The sequence below is a fragment of the Lynx rufus genome, unplaced genomic scaffold (assembly GCF_022079265.1).
Source record: "Lynx rufus isolate CCGP_SWC_20201006 ecotype Redwood Valley unplaced genomic scaffold, mLynRuf1.p SCAF_3, whole genome shotgun sequence".
In the NCBI taxonomy this organism is placed as follows: domain Eukaryota; kingdom Metazoa; phylum Chordata; class Mammalia; order Carnivora; family Felidae; genus Lynx; species Lynx rufus.
The window spans coordinates 152,145,450-152,160,796 of NW_025814845.1; the positions used below are offsets into that span (position 1 = coordinate 152,145,450).

At 36.4% G+C, this 15,347-nt stretch overlaps 1 protein-coding gene across 1 annotated transcript in view; it reads left to right on the plus strand.

Annotated features, from left to right (window-relative positions):
* Window positions 1-15,347, plus strand: part of KIF13B (kinesin family member 13B) — a 203,102-nt gene that overhangs the window by 75,680 nt on the left and 112,075 nt on the right. The window contains exons 6-10 of the mRNA XM_047090638.1: window positions 47-227; window positions 3,725-3,812; window positions 6,793-6,927; window positions 9,109-9,221; window positions 10,444-10,555. Of these exons, the coding sequence (XP_046946594.1) occupies window positions 47-227; window positions 3,725-3,812; window positions 6,793-6,927; window positions 9,109-9,221; window positions 10,444-10,555 (629 nt within the window). The remainder of the gene's footprint in view (window positions 1-46; window positions 228-3,724; window positions 3,813-6,792; window positions 6,928-9,108; window positions 9,222-10,443; window positions 10,556-15,347) is intronic.

Here is a 15,347-nt window from a genome sequence, read left to right on the forward strand (position 1 = left end):
TTTAAACTTCTCAGAGACAGTAATAACTATGATTTCCACTTTATAGGATCTGGAAAATCTTATACCATGATGGGCACAGCCGACCAACCTGGATTAATTCCAAGACTTTGCAGTGGACTCTTTGAACGAACTCAGAAAGAGGAAAATGAAGAGCAGAGTTTTAAAGTAGAAGTGTCCTATATGGAAATTTATAATGAAAAAGTTAGAGACCTTCTTGATCCCAAAGGGTAAAGGACTTTGAAACTTTAATGTTATAGCATTAAGGACTAAAACAGACTTCTAAATTGACTTAAGTGAATTTTTTTATATTGAACTCTGGTAGAGTTCTTTGTGCTTTTATCTGTTTATCTAGTTATTGTCCTTGTGACTGTGTTTTCAGTCACATTGAGCAGCTTCCTGCAGTCAATTCTGGCTTTTGAGTTTAGGGCTGAGTTGGGGAGGGAAGTATTGTTGAGCCACATGTATTTGCCTCATACTGCCTTTTTTCACATACATCCAAAGCCACAAACAAAAAATACGCAATGAAAATTAAGTTGCTTAGTATCATGAGGGACTGGTATCCTTAATCAAGTGGAGTTTGTTTCTTTCTTTTCTTTCTTTTATAAAAGGCCAAGAAATTTCGGGTCATTAGCCATTTTTTCTTTGCTTGCTGAGAAGGGCATAATCAGAGATTTGAAACCTGGACTTTAGGATAGTTAATTTTAAAGATCCCCAGAGAAAAAGAATGTCCCATTTTATGGCATAGACTTTGAAAGAGAAGTGGTTTGAAAGTATTAGAAAGCCTTAGAAAATGCTGTTCTCACTCTGCAGTCATAACTGAACCTAATGAGGAAGATAAGTATCTGAGGAAATCTGTCCATTGCACAGTTTTCTGAGTCAGATTTTAAGGAAGTGCAACAATGGTGAAAAAGAAACAGATAATAACCACAGCATGTGGTTTATAGATGTGAGAACAGTGTTTATAAGGTCAAAGAGCCACATGAACTGAGGCTTAGAATGTGGAGTTACAAGGGGATGCATAATTATGCTTGGATGAAGAAGATGATCAAAAAAAGGTGGTCTTAGAAGCAGTGAATCATAGTGATGCTCAATCGTAAGAAAACGTGTCAGTCCCTCACTGGTATCTGTTTTCTTTGTCAAAGGTAATGATCTTCAGTCCTTTCACAATGACATTCAATTGGCACTTAGTGTTTCTCTGTAAAACTTAACATTTAGGGGCGCCTGAGTGGCTCAGTTGGTTAAGTGTGTGACATCGGCTCAGGTCATGATCTCACAGTTCATGAGTTCGAGCCCCGTGTCGGGCTCTGTGCTGACAGCTCAGAGCCTAGAGCCTGCTTTGGATTCTGTGTCTCCCTCTTTCTCTGCCCCTCCCCCAGTCATTCATTCTCTCTCTCTCTCTCTCTCTCTCTCTCTCTCTCTCAAAAATAAGTAAACATTAAAAAAAAAAAACTTAACATTTATTGAATGATCATTATTACATGCCGAGCACTAGGCAAGTTGTAAAGGAAGATCTCACAGTGTGGACAGAATGAGAGTTTTGGAAACAAGTAATTATAATACAGTGCAGTGATGCTTTTAAATTATGAAGGAGGCTTATATAAAATAGGTGAGGGGAAAGAGGGAATGAGGAGAAGGGAAGAGTCCACGAAGAGTACTGGATGATTTTTGTGCTGAGTAGCAGTTTGTCCACTGAGAAGTTAGGTGAGAACCATTCAGGCATAGGGGACAGCCTATGCTAAAAGGATGGAGGTATAAGACATCACTTGCTTGGAGAGTGACCCCACTGTCCAGGGTGGCTGGAGGACCCTGAGCATGGCTGGAGGGCACTGAGCATGAAAGTCTAAACAGGGAACCAAAGGAGGCCAGAGGTAGGAAGGTTCTAGCTTAAGTACCCACATCTTGCTGAATACTGTGTCTTTGTACTTTTTCTGCATCTTCACCTCAGTGAAGAGCATCACTTTCTTTGAGATCCCAAAGTTCTTCTTGCCGGGAATTCTTAGCTGACTTTGTATTCCACATTGCTTGTGTGCAGTAGTTCCAACTTTTATCCACAGTTTGCCTGGAGTCTTTAATAATTTCTTATGTTTGTCTTGTATATAGTTAGTATTTAACAGCATGGGCTTGGGGTTCACATAGCTCTGCATCTGGGTCCCTCTAATTGTTACCTATTAAGCAAATTTCGTATGCTTTCTAGGCCTCATTTGTACAGAGGGGATGATAATATTACATAATATTGCAGAGGGCTGTTGTGAAGATTGGCTGGGATGATACACCTGAGGTCTTAGAACAGTTACATAGTAAGTGCTCAGTTAGCTGCTGTTGTCTCCTCCATGAAAGTTTCTTGAGGATTTTTGTAATGTTTCTGAAGAGTTGAAGTGAATAGAATTAAAAACTCTAAAAGTGATCCCTTTTCAGTGAAAGACTGTCTGAGAGAACTTAGTTTTTTAAATCAAGTACTGATTTTATGAATTCAGTATCTACTGTGTGTAATGATGCAATTATGTTGTTTTATACTCAGGAGGTAATACAGTACACATTATCTTTTAAAAGAAAAGAAAAATTAAAGGAAAAAGTTATAGTATATCTTGAGATCAGAATTAAGTCAAATATTTGTTCTATATTTACTTCATGTACAGTTCTATAGTGGTAAGTGAAATTTTTGGTGGTTGATCCTAGGGTGCTAGAGGATTCCAAATCATTAGAAAATCAGTACATAAAATAAGAATCACTTGTAATCTCACCAGCAACAAACATTCTTTTTTTCATTGTAATGTTTATATTTAAAAAAATTTTTTAATGTTTATTTTTGAGAGGTGGGGGAGGGGCAGAGGGGGGCGGGGACACAGAATTCGAAGCAGGCTCCAGGCTGTGTGCTGTGAGCACAGAGCCTGATGAAGAGCTGGAACCCATGAACTGTGAGATCATGACCTGAGCCGAAGTCAGACGCTTAACCTACTGAGCCACTCAGGTGCCCCATTGTATTGTTTATATTTTTTAAGGAGCTTTTTTGAGAGAGAATTCATGTACTATACAATCATCAACAAATATTCTTAATGTTTTTTGGTTGATGTATTAAGTACGCTGTATGTTCTAGGTTTTGGCAGATTCCCCTTATGGGGTTTATTAGTTCTTTGTTTTAAGTGGTATTTATTTATTTTTTAATCATGAATAAATATTTAATTATACTGAATCCTTTTCACTACATTTATTGAAATGATTGTGTTTTGTTCCCCATTTAGTCTATCAGTCTAGTGTGATAATGGGCATGAATCAGTGTTAAAACAACCTAGCAGCCCTGGGATCAGCCTAATGTTACATTTTTAAATCATGATTAAATTCAGTGTATTGGCTTGTTTGTTTTTATTCATGACTGAGATTGGTCTGAGCTTTCTTGCACAGTTAACATTTATTGAGTTCTGTTCTTTGTACCACTTTCTGTGAAATGACAAGTAGATTGTTTGTATTTATTTGACTCTGCATTCTTTGTGGTAGGAAATAGACATCCCACAGTGTACCCTTTTGAGTGATGTGATATTTTACCACATTATGAAGTTTTTCTTACCAGTCAAGATTTTAAATTTTGGTTTAGATTCTTCTTGAATCAAGTTAGTTGGTTCTTTTTACTTGGGATCTTTATTGAATTCAGTGTATATTTTTATGGAGGACGATTGAGTCCTTTTAAAAACACGTTATTGTTTTAAAATTCTTTCTTTTTAATGAGCAGAAGTCGTCAAACGTTAAAAGTCAGAGAGCACAGTGTGTTGGGACCCTATGTCGATGGACTTTCTAAACTGGCTGTCACAAGCTACAAGGTAATAACATCCTTTATGTAAACTGCTTACAGTCACTGTAGCAAATTACTTCTTGTTTAAATTGTGATGATGATTTTTCTTGAAATTAAAAAAAATTACAGTAGTATTACTTAAAAGCTACTTTTTTACAAAAATCTGTCTTGAAAAGCTATGTATGGCTATTAGGACAGTTTAATTTTGAGAGAAGGTTATACACATTTGCCAAGCATACCTGGTCATCTGCTGTGAGATACAAATTTTTTCATATTTTATGAACTCTAAAATTGTGATATTCCTTATGGTTACATCTTAAAATTATAAATGGCAGCATTTTTCTTCCCTAGCAGTACATAAAATAATGAAGTTGCTTATGATTTCATTGATTTAATGAAATAAAATATATGAATTGGGTAGTTGGAATTCAAAGTCTGTTTCTAATTTGAGAGGATCACGCATTGGTCTTTTATTCTCTTCATTTTCCAACTTCACACTTCTGCTTTGTGTGGATCCATCAGGCTTTGCGTGTTGGAGAAATGGGGGTGGAGTGAGATGCTGTGATGTCATGTACCTCGGATTAAGAGTCACAGAATATTGATCTGGTGATACTTAATCCTATTGTGTGACTCTTGTATGACTTTGGATTCATCTATCTCACTAAAAGCCTCTTTGTCCCAAGTTATAAAACGGAAATTAGTTGTATTGTCTTGAGTATATTATGTGGTAGGCCCATTTGGTTTTTTTTTGTTCTTTAATCAGTTCTGTCATTTGGTCAATGATACTTCATTTAGTAGGTGTTAGTTACTTCATTTGGTTAACATCTATTGAACATCTATCATGTGCCAGACATTGTACTAGGTGCTGAGGATATAAAAAATGAATGAGATGGTCCATCCCCTCAAGATACTTGTAGATGTTATTATAAAGGTATTCTGAAACAAAATGACTAAGAGCAATGAGAAATTCTTGTCTAGGATTAGTAGTTTGGAGGAGGGGGATACCTAACTTAAATGAATATGTAGGTGTCTGGGGAGGGTGGAGTCTAGGAAGACTTCCTGGAGGAGATCAAATGAGATAATGCATGTGAAAAGTCTTTGAGAAACCTAGGGTATTTATTAATGTTAGTAAGTATTGTTATTTTAATAATGATTATTTGAGGACTTATTTATACAACACTGGAGAGAGATCAAGATGTTTTTGAATGCTCAGAGGAGATTGGAAAGTGACAAGAGACATTTTGCTTGTTTAAAAAATTTAAAGGCTCAGGGCACCTGGGTGGCTCAGTCAGTTGAACTTCTGACTTTGGCTCAGGTCATGATCTCATGGTTCATGAGTTTGAGCCTCACATCAGGCTCGCTACTATCAGCCTGTTAGTGGAGAGCCCACTTAAGATCCTCTATCCCCTTCTCTTTCTGGCCTTCCCCTGCTTGTGTGCACGTGCTCTCTCTCTGTAGAAAAAAAAAGGACTCAATACAGAGTTTATGCATGAGACAACAAATTAGAGGCCAATGAATAAGTGTAGGTTAAATAGGGTGAAGCTTTTACATTAAGTCTCAGGATGGTCAGATTTAATAGATCTAAAAAATTTTGAATTTTTCTTTTTGTGTTGAATTTTCCATTTTGGTGCTTACTTAAACTTCTCTTTATAGTTAATGTTTCTACTTTGAGGCTTTTTATTTGTCATATAGAATTTTTCCTTAAACATTATTCTTTTTCATTGCTATGGCAAAATAGAAAATTATGATTTTCAAAGTTTTTTATATATATGTGTCAGTTAGGATTGTGTTGGCTGCAAGTAACAGGAAAATATAATAGGATTTAAGTTCTTTAGAATGTGAATTGTTATCTATTTTGTTCATTATTTTCAGTATTCAAAATGCACTAGCATCTAATAGGTGACTTCAATATATATTTAAATGAATAAATGAAAGAATGAATGGTGAGAGGGCTGATATAGTGGCTCCAAGATGCTGTTAGGGATCTAGATTCCTTCCAGCTTTCCACATAGAGCCAGCTCTGCAGTAGTACCCTTATTCTCATAGTTCAAAATCTTAGCTCTTAGAACCAAGATGTGACAGCATGCCTACTCCCTTTAAGGACAATTCCCAGATGACTTTACATCTCATTCACTAAAACTTAGTCCTATGGCCAGACTGAGCTGCAAGGGCATCTGGGAAATATAGTCTCTTAGTTCCACGGCAAGGTGTTTAGCTAAAATTTGGGTTCCTTTACTAGAAAGAAAAGGAGATGGGGTAAGAGGAGACAACTAGTCAACTCTTTCATACATACATCTTTCTTGTTCCTCATTAAAATTCTTGTAAGGTAGATAATATTATAGCTCTGTACTGTTATTTATGAAACTAGAATTCAGTTTGGTTAAGTAACTATTTTTAGAGCTTGTAACATTTAAAAAAATGAAGATCCCATCCCATGATCTTTCAAGTGCATCTTGCTGTCTCCTTTTAGCAGTAATGGCAACGAAGCAGTAAATCTGTGCAGACATTCATTTCTTGATGTCTCAGTTTTCAGAAACAGGTCTGGTATAATACACACTAACATGGGTGATGCAGCACTGCTATGCCTGTGTGAAGGGTTTAGAATCATTTTTGTTTGTTGCTTATTCATATGATCTAATTTAACAATTGTCTTCTGTTGCTTCTGTGATTAAAGAAACTAAATTTTTTGAAATTTCTAGATTAGATGAGGGGTGGCATCGTATGTTTGTCCATCTTGTGGGTCTCCACCCGTGGCTTCTAAACTTTCCTAATTCTCAAAGCTGCTACTTTATTTGGCATCTACAGAAAATAAATGTGGTTTTTTTTTAGTTTTCAGAGACAGCATTGGCTATTTTACTCTGTTGGGCTTAATGTTCACTGAAAAACAAAGTGTAGATGTGTAAACTCCAAATGTGGTTGTCTGAGTAGTGATACTTGTAATGCATTTCATAGGATAGCAGAGTTTTATTTGACAATGCAATGTGTATCTATGACTTATTTCCACTTAGGATATTGAGTCTTTGATGTCTGAGGGTAACAAGTCTCGTACAGTTGCTGCCACGAACATGAATGAGGAGAGCAGTCGATCCCATGCAGTCTTCAAAATCACCCTTACCCATACTTTATATGATGTGAAGTCTGGGGTAGGTATTCAGATGCCTGACCTTTTTGTTTGTTTGTTTGTTTAATATTTTAAAAGTGGATCACGATTTATCTTACTCTATTCCTTCAAGTGTCATATAACTTAGAATCCTAGCTAGACATGGGTATGAATTAGGAGTCAGCAAGAAACAGAAGCCACTGTAGATTAACAGAAAGGGATTTAACAGAGGGAATTGGGTGATTACAGCGTTGTTAGAACACCTGAGGGGGAGTGGGCTCTAGAGTAAATCTCTAGGAATAATCACACAGATCTCACCCATCAAGGATGAGACTACCTCTGAGGCTACCACCAGGGCTGTGAGATCCAGGCATGCTCAGTAGCTGTGATCTAGGCCATAGGAGTTAATGAAGCTGCCTCTTAGTGACCTGGAAGCTGGAGAATGTAAGCTGAGACACTTGTAGAAACCCTCATATTTCTGTGATCCTGCTTGCCAGCAGAAAACAGCCAAAACAGTCCGGGGGATGACCTCTACTTTACTTCTCCTTTCCAAATCTGAAGCACATGTATCTGCTTGACAGAACCTAAGTCACATCATGAACCCTGGCTGTAAGGGAATCTGAAAAATGTAGTTTTTAGCCCCATCCTGTCCAACTAAAGGAACGTGGAACAGAAGTTAAACATGCTGATGGTTCACGGTCTCTGCCACAGAATTTTTTGAGCTTTAAACTTTGATGGCTGACTGCAGAAGCTAATGTTAACTCTAGCTAATTTAGTAGAGATTCTTTTGAAATGTTCTCTTCTGCTAAACAGCTAAGTATTAGAAGGAAAAAACTATACTGGGGAAATTGTACTATAAAAGTATCGGATTTGTAATGTTTTGAATACTTGGTTTTGAAGCTTATGAAGAGTAAACAGAGCCAGAGATGTATATGCTTCCACCATACTGAAACTTTTCTTGGTTTACTACTTACTTTTTATGTGAATATTTGCATATTTTATTATGATGCCTTACCCCCCACCCCAGCAAATGAGTTTCAAATGCCAGAAGCTAAAATAATCATGCTGGCAAAATGCTAGATTTTGGTAAGATTTTCATTTGCTGAAAGCATATTTTTCTTTTTTTTTGCCATCACAGCAAGATTAGTGTAACAACAAAGAGTTCTTTGTTTTCTGTTTCCTTTTCAGCATAAAACAAAAAACATACTGATGACTTTTTTTTTAAACCAAAAGTACTTTTGATTTGGGAAGCCGAATATCCTTTTGTTAGCAACATAGTTTATTTATGGAAATAAATATAAATGTGCATATTAAAGAAAAGTTTTAAAAAATAATTCAGTCTGGGGGGTGCCTGGGTGGCTCAGTCAGTTAAGCATCTGACTTCGGCTCAGGTCATGATCTCATGGTTTGTGAGTTTGAGCCCCACATCAGGCTCTGTGCTGACAGCTCAGAGCCTGGAGCCTGCTTCCAATTCTGTGTCTCCCTCTCTCTCTGCCTTTCTCTTGCTCTGACTCTCTCCCTCTCAAAAATAAATAAACATTAAAAAAAAAAAAGATCCAGTCTGTAGATTTGGGCATTGCTTTCCCACATTTCTTGTATTTCTGCTGAAGTATAGAATATGTGTTATGTGTGTGATTACATTACAGAACATTTTTGATAAAGGACATATCAATATATGTGTATATATATATAATAACTAGAAAAATATGTAAGTTTATACTTGAAACTATGAAGTAAGGGAATTATTATATATAAATAATATGAAAAACTTAAGCAAGTGTTGGGTTTTTGAGAGACCCCATTATATAAAATTTTAATTTTTTTTTTTTTTACATCAGTAAGAATTGCAAATATTTTCCTTCAGGGTTATTGGTAAATATTTGTGAAATTTTAAACAACTTTATATCATTAAAATTTATATTTTACAAGTGCCGTTATATGAAAATTTTATTGGGCTCCCTTCAAATATCCCATTTTGGGGGCACTATTTTTCTGAGGCAGCTTTCACTCTTGTCTGAATTAGTAAAGCCGTGAATATTTTGTGTGTATCTATCTACTGCTAGACTGGACAGTTCTCTTACACTGTTTTATGTGAGCACAAGATAATTTTGAAATAACAGTAAATGTTTTAATAAAGGATTTAGATAATAAAATCATTCGGTAGAGATGTAGCATTTTCTGTATTCTTTAACTGTTTATAAGTGTTTGTTGATTTACTTTGTAGACATCTGGAGAGAAAGTGGGCAAACTGAGCTTGGTTGACTTAGCTGGCAGCGAGCGGGCAACGAAAACTGGAGCCGCAGGGGACAGGTTGAAGGAGGGGAGCAACATCAACAAGTAAGTTTTCCAGAAGCTTACTTTTATTACTTTACTGACTTAAGAGCCAAATGGGGAACTTCTGTGGTTATTAAAAGAATAAGGTTCTGGAATTATTGAGGCTATATTGAATAAATAATTGAGAATTTTTTCATATATATATACTTTTTTCAAATATATATCTATATTTATATAGACATAGATATTTATGGGCCCAAGCATATTTTATGTTTTGTTGAGATGTCTAATGGGGCTGAAGAGCACAGTCAAGTCAGAGGTTTCTCAAGAGCAGCCCTACTGAGATTTGGGGTGATTCTTTGTCCCAGGGACTGTTCTTTTGTGTTGTAGGATGTTTAGCAGCATCCCTGGCCTTACTCACTAGATGGCAGTAGTACCTGCCACCTCTCTTCTCCCACCCCCAGTTGTAACAACCCAAACATATCTGTGGACATTGCCAGCTGCTCCCTGTTTGGGGCACAGTAGCCCTCCACGGGAGAACCACTGGTCTAAGCTATGGAAAAGCTGTTGAGACATCTCAGCCTGGGTGTCACGGTCTGAGCAAACATCAACCTGTGTACTAGCCACGTTGAGCTTTTCCTTTTATGACTGTTGTGGTGCTTATTTATACCAAGAAGCCGGGGTTTTATAAAGTAATATTTTGTGTACCAGTTCCTTTAAATGGTTATATTTTCTACCTCAAGCTAAATTATTAGCTCCTGTGGGCAGGAATCCAGAAGGAAACACAGTGAGAGTCACTAACTGGAGATCATAAAAGACCATCATCCAGATGCTATGTTGTTATTGTATTATTGAATGGTGATATATATGAATGATATTGTGTGTGATATATTTATAGATATATATGACATAGATAGATACACTGACACACATATATAAATGTTTTTGCCTTATACTAAGTTTTAATTAATTGTATTGTGTTTGTGGCTTCCTTTCTTAAAGATATGTGGTGTTTGTATCTTATCTTAACCTAAAGGTTTACAGCTCATGTTGCTATTTACAAAAATGAAAAAAAATAATAGAGCTAAGCAATTTAATTGCTTCAGTAGTATTAGAAGGATATTAGCTTTTAGAGTTCATGGGTTTTTAAACTGAGCAACAAAATGCTGATGGCAGTGCTGTTCTAATGCAGGTACAAGGCATCTTGATGTTCAGTTTTGTGCTAAAATATGATACTTAATATACTCAGTTTTTTATGGTTATTCCGGTTTGTTGCACCATGCAGGTCCCTCACGACCCTCGGTCTCGTTATCTCAGCCCTAGCAGATCAGAGTGCTGGCAAAAACAAGAATAAATTTGTTCCATATCGTGACTCAGTTCTCACTTGGCTGCTCAAAGTAAGCTCCCCACTCCCCCACCCCCATCCTTTCTGGCGTACTCTTAGTGGTTGGTAGAAAGGAAGAGAAGAGTAGATTGTTAATTCCTCCCAATTACCATTTCTTCTAATAATGTTCAAGTTTAAAATCTTACATGATAATCATAGTTTCAGTAGATTAAGCACCTGATTCATCAGAATCTGGAAGCAATGGGATTTAGGGCACACTGAATCACACAGTTGCCTCTGAGATTTTGGGGTGTAGCAGAAGGACCTCCTGCTAATCTGATAGCCTAGTGAGTCATAGGAAAGGATTTCCACTGTCTTATGGACTCAGCTGGACTACTCTTTCTCACAGACTCCTTTTGTTTGACTGACATTTTGGACCTTGTTTTTCTGTTTAACATCAAGGCTACTCATGATCATTTTAATTTACTTTCAGCTTAGGTGTTGTTTAAGGATACAGAGTAGAGCACACAGTCATTAATTTGTTAATTGACTTAGTATATGTAAGATAGATGGAAATGAGAAAGAAAAAAGACTATGGAGTGCTATGAGGAGAATGTAAAGAAATGTAAGACCCTCCTCCCTCTATAATAGCTCAGGATCTAGTAAGGGAGATAAGATGTGTACACAAAATATTTTAAAAGAGTCAGTGATTCCATAAGAGAGATAGTAAGGACATGTAATAGGTGTTTGGTGAAGAGAGAGGCTATTTCCAGGTCTCTTCTCGTCTTCAAGTTTCCCTGTAGTCTCTTTTTTTTTTTTTTAAGTTTATTTATTTTGAGAGAGAGAGAGCGAGAATAAGCAGGGGAGGGGCACATAGAGATGGAGAGAGAGCATCCCAAGTAGGCTTTATGCTGCCAGTGCAGAGCCCGACACGGAGCTCAATCTCAGGAACCATGAGATCATGATTTGAGCCAAAATCAAGAGTGAGACGCTTAACTGACTGAGCCACCTAGGCAGGCGCCCCTCCCTGTAGTCCTCTTGGAGGTGTCGTGGTGAATTGGCTATGGGACTGGGAGCTAGAGGATTGAAAATCCAGTGACAGTTTAACTCTGTATAGAGTTACCAATCTAGAACAAAATATTTTACCTAATACTTTTTCTTTCTGTTTTTTTAAAATAAAGAAATAATTTTATGAGCTCTGTTTAGTTTTGTGATAGGTTATTCTGTCACTGATCAAGACTTTATTGAACACCTGTTGCTCACTGTGCTAGGGGTTGAGAATATAACACTTAGTATAGGACACAACTCCTTTTTTTGGCTGTTTTAAAATTTTATTTTATTTTTTATTTTAATTCCAGTGTAGTTAACATACAATGTTACATTAGTTTCAGGTGTACAATATAGTGATTCAACAATTCCGTACATCACCCAGTGCTCTTCACGACAAGTGCACCTCCTAATCCCCATACCATAATTCACCTCCCCACCCCTGTAACCATCAGTTTGTTCTTTATAGTTATGAGTCAGCTTCTTGGTTTGTCTCCCTCTCTCTCTTTTGTTGTTCCCTTTGCTTGTTTGTTTTGTTTCTTAAATTCCACATATGAGTGATATCATGCAGTATTTGTCTTTCCCTGACTGACTTATTTTTGCTTAGTATTATTCTCTGTAGCTCTATCCATGTCATTGCAAATGGCAAGATTTCATTCCTTTTCATGGCTGAATAATATTCCATTGTGTATATATACCACTGCTTTATCGATTCATCAGTTGATGGACACTTGGGCTGCTTTTGTAATTTGGCTATTGTAAAAAGTACTGCTATAAACACTGGGGTGCATGTATCCTTTTACATTAGTGTTTTTGTATTGTTTGGGTACATACCCAACAGTGGGATTACTAGATTTTAGGGTACTTCTATTTTTAACTTTTTGAGGAACCTCCATACTTTTTCCAGAGTTTCTGCACCATTTTACATTCCACGAACAGTGCAAGAGGGTTCCTTTTTTTCCACATCCTCTCCAGCACTTATTATTTTTTTGTGTTTTTTATTTTAGCCATTCTGAGAGGTATGAAGTAATTTTAATTTGCATTTCCCTGATGATGAGTGATGTTGAGCACTTTTCATGTGTCTGTTGGCCATCTGGCTGTCTTCTTTGGAGAAATGTCTGTTCATGTCTTCTGCCCATTTTCTAATTGGATTGTTCATTATTTATTTTTTTGGTGTTGATTTGCGTAAATTCTTTGTATATTTTGGATACAAACTCTTTATCACATAAGTCATTTGCAAATAATCTTCTTTCATTCAGTAGGTTGCCTTTCAGTTTCATTTACTGTTTCCTTCACTGTGCAGAAGCTTTTTATTTTGAAGTAGTCCTAATAGTTTATTTTTGCTTTTATTTCCCTTGCCTCCAGAGATATATCTAGACAGATGTTGCTATAGCCAATGTCACAGACATTTCTGTGCTCTCTTCTAGGATTTTGTTTTAAATTCTTTTAACGTTTATTTATTTTTGAGAGAGAGAGAGCGGGGGAGGGGCAGAGAGACAGAGGGATACATAGAATCTGAAGCAGGCTCCAGGCTCCAAGCTGTCAGCACAGAGCCCAATTTGGGGCTCAGACCCACAAACCATGATATCATGACCTGAGCTGAAGTCAGACGCTTAACCGACTGAGCCACCCAGGTGCCCCTCTTCTAGGATTTTTTATGGTTTCACCTCAATTAAAGGTGTTTTTAATCTATTTTGAATTTATTTTTGTGGGTGGTGTAAGATAAGTGGTCCAGTTTCATTCTGGACCACTCAGTTACATTCATTCAAATGTAGCTGATGCCATTTGTTGAAGAGACTTTCTTTTTCCTATTGGATATTCTTTCCTGCTTTGTCGAAGATAAATTGACCATGTAATTGTGGGTTTATTTTTGGGTTTTCTGTTCCGCCTCATTGATCTATATGTCTGTTTTTGTGCCAGTACCATTACATTTTGATTTCTCCAGCCTTGTAATATAACTTGAAATTTGGAATTGTTTTCCAAAATTGCTGTGACTATTCAGGGTCTTTTGTGGTTCCATACAAATTTTAGGATTTTTTGTTATAGTTCTGTGAAAAACACTATTAGTATTTTGATAGGGACTGCATTAAATGTGTAGACTGCTTTGGGTAGTATGGACATTTTAACAATATTTGTTATTCCAAGGTGACACAACTTTTGACTTAGTCTATAACATGTTTATAAAGGAAGCTGGGTTTTCTTCTATTTTCTACTCTCTCAAAAGGTTAGTGGTATTCATCTTTACTTTCTAGAACTCTGCACACCATTTGAGCATGCTTCATTAAGTGAAACTGGCCACAGTGTAAAAAATCAGGTAGATTACTTCCATTGGCCAAAATGCAAAAAAAAAGAAAAAAAAAATAGAAATTTAAAACAAAAGAAATAAACAAGCAAAATTTGATAATTAAAAAACACTTGTAGATAGGTCTTGAATTTAAGGGGTATTACAAAACATTAATCATGCTGGTCATCAGTAATTAACCTTGAAATCTCATGTGTTTAATTTCCAGGAGACATTTTGATAAGATACTCATTTATTCCTCAGACTTTCCCACAGAAACATTTCCTGATCATTCATGATTATTCCCTGGATGTGCCTGATTTAAAAGACATAATATTCATTGTCCTGTTTCAGTGTTACTACCTCAGTCCATTTAAACAAACACTAGGAAATATCTTTTATTAAATTAATTCACAGAATTAAAATAGCCAGTGTAATTATTGAGTGTCCATTCCATAGGTTGGAGGCCAGAAGAATCAATTACTTTGCAAAGTGCTTCATACACATGATCTCATTTACTTCTCTGAAAGCAAATGGTAATGTTCCCATGTTACAGTGGGACAGTGGTCGCAGAAATAAGATTAGGGCTGACTTTGCTGCCCATCTTCTCTTGCCTAGGCTATGTAGTGTACATCCTGTCAAAGGTTACTTTTCGTTAGAAGGAGAAACACTTTACTTTTACCACATGTTGATAGAAACTCATGAAAATACTTGAAGAGCAAAACTAAATATTTTCGAAAACTCACTTTATCTTCTGTTCAATAAAATTAGGTTGTAATTATAACATCCGTGTGTCAGTTCTTAGGCTAAAAAAATGAAGTTTTCTTGTCATGTTTTTTACTTGAAAACTGTGTGACCTTCTTTGTCATGTGTAACTTTTGCAGCAAGATCACAAGTGGGGCATTTTTGCAAAACTTATTCCGATGTTTAAACAGTTTTCCCAAAGGCCTCTCAGAATCCATTGATACATAAATCAGTCTCCTTTGAAGTAGCTTTTATGCCCTTTTTGCTCTGTCCTTCTTTAATTCTAAATTAGTCTAACTCTCCCTGATCCTTGTTCGACTTCGTATGATTCTAGTATTCTCCAACATAGCTATCATTGAACTCATAAAATTGCTCAGCCTTTATCAGATTTGCAGTTTCTTTTAAAAGTGTTTTTGCATTGTGTTTGCATTATAATTGTGTTATGCTCTTGATATTTACCACATCTGAGAGTCAGAGAAAATGAGTACCCTAGGTGATTTGGTGGGGCATACATATGAGTGCTCTTCTGTCACTCTTCTCTCCGGGTGGGTTGAGTGGTTACTCATTTGGTAAGTGGTCAGTGGAGAACCATTTCTTATCAAGAGATTTTTTTGCTTCTCTGTGTAACCTTCTAAATGTGAGCCTCTTAACATCAAATAATTTCTGGTAATAAACACTCAAATAATACGTATCTTTTGACTTCATCCACCTTCTTCGTTCTTACTGCCACTTACCTAATGAAGGCAACTTTCATCCCTTGCCTGGATGATTGAAACATCTCCCTTGAGTTTTT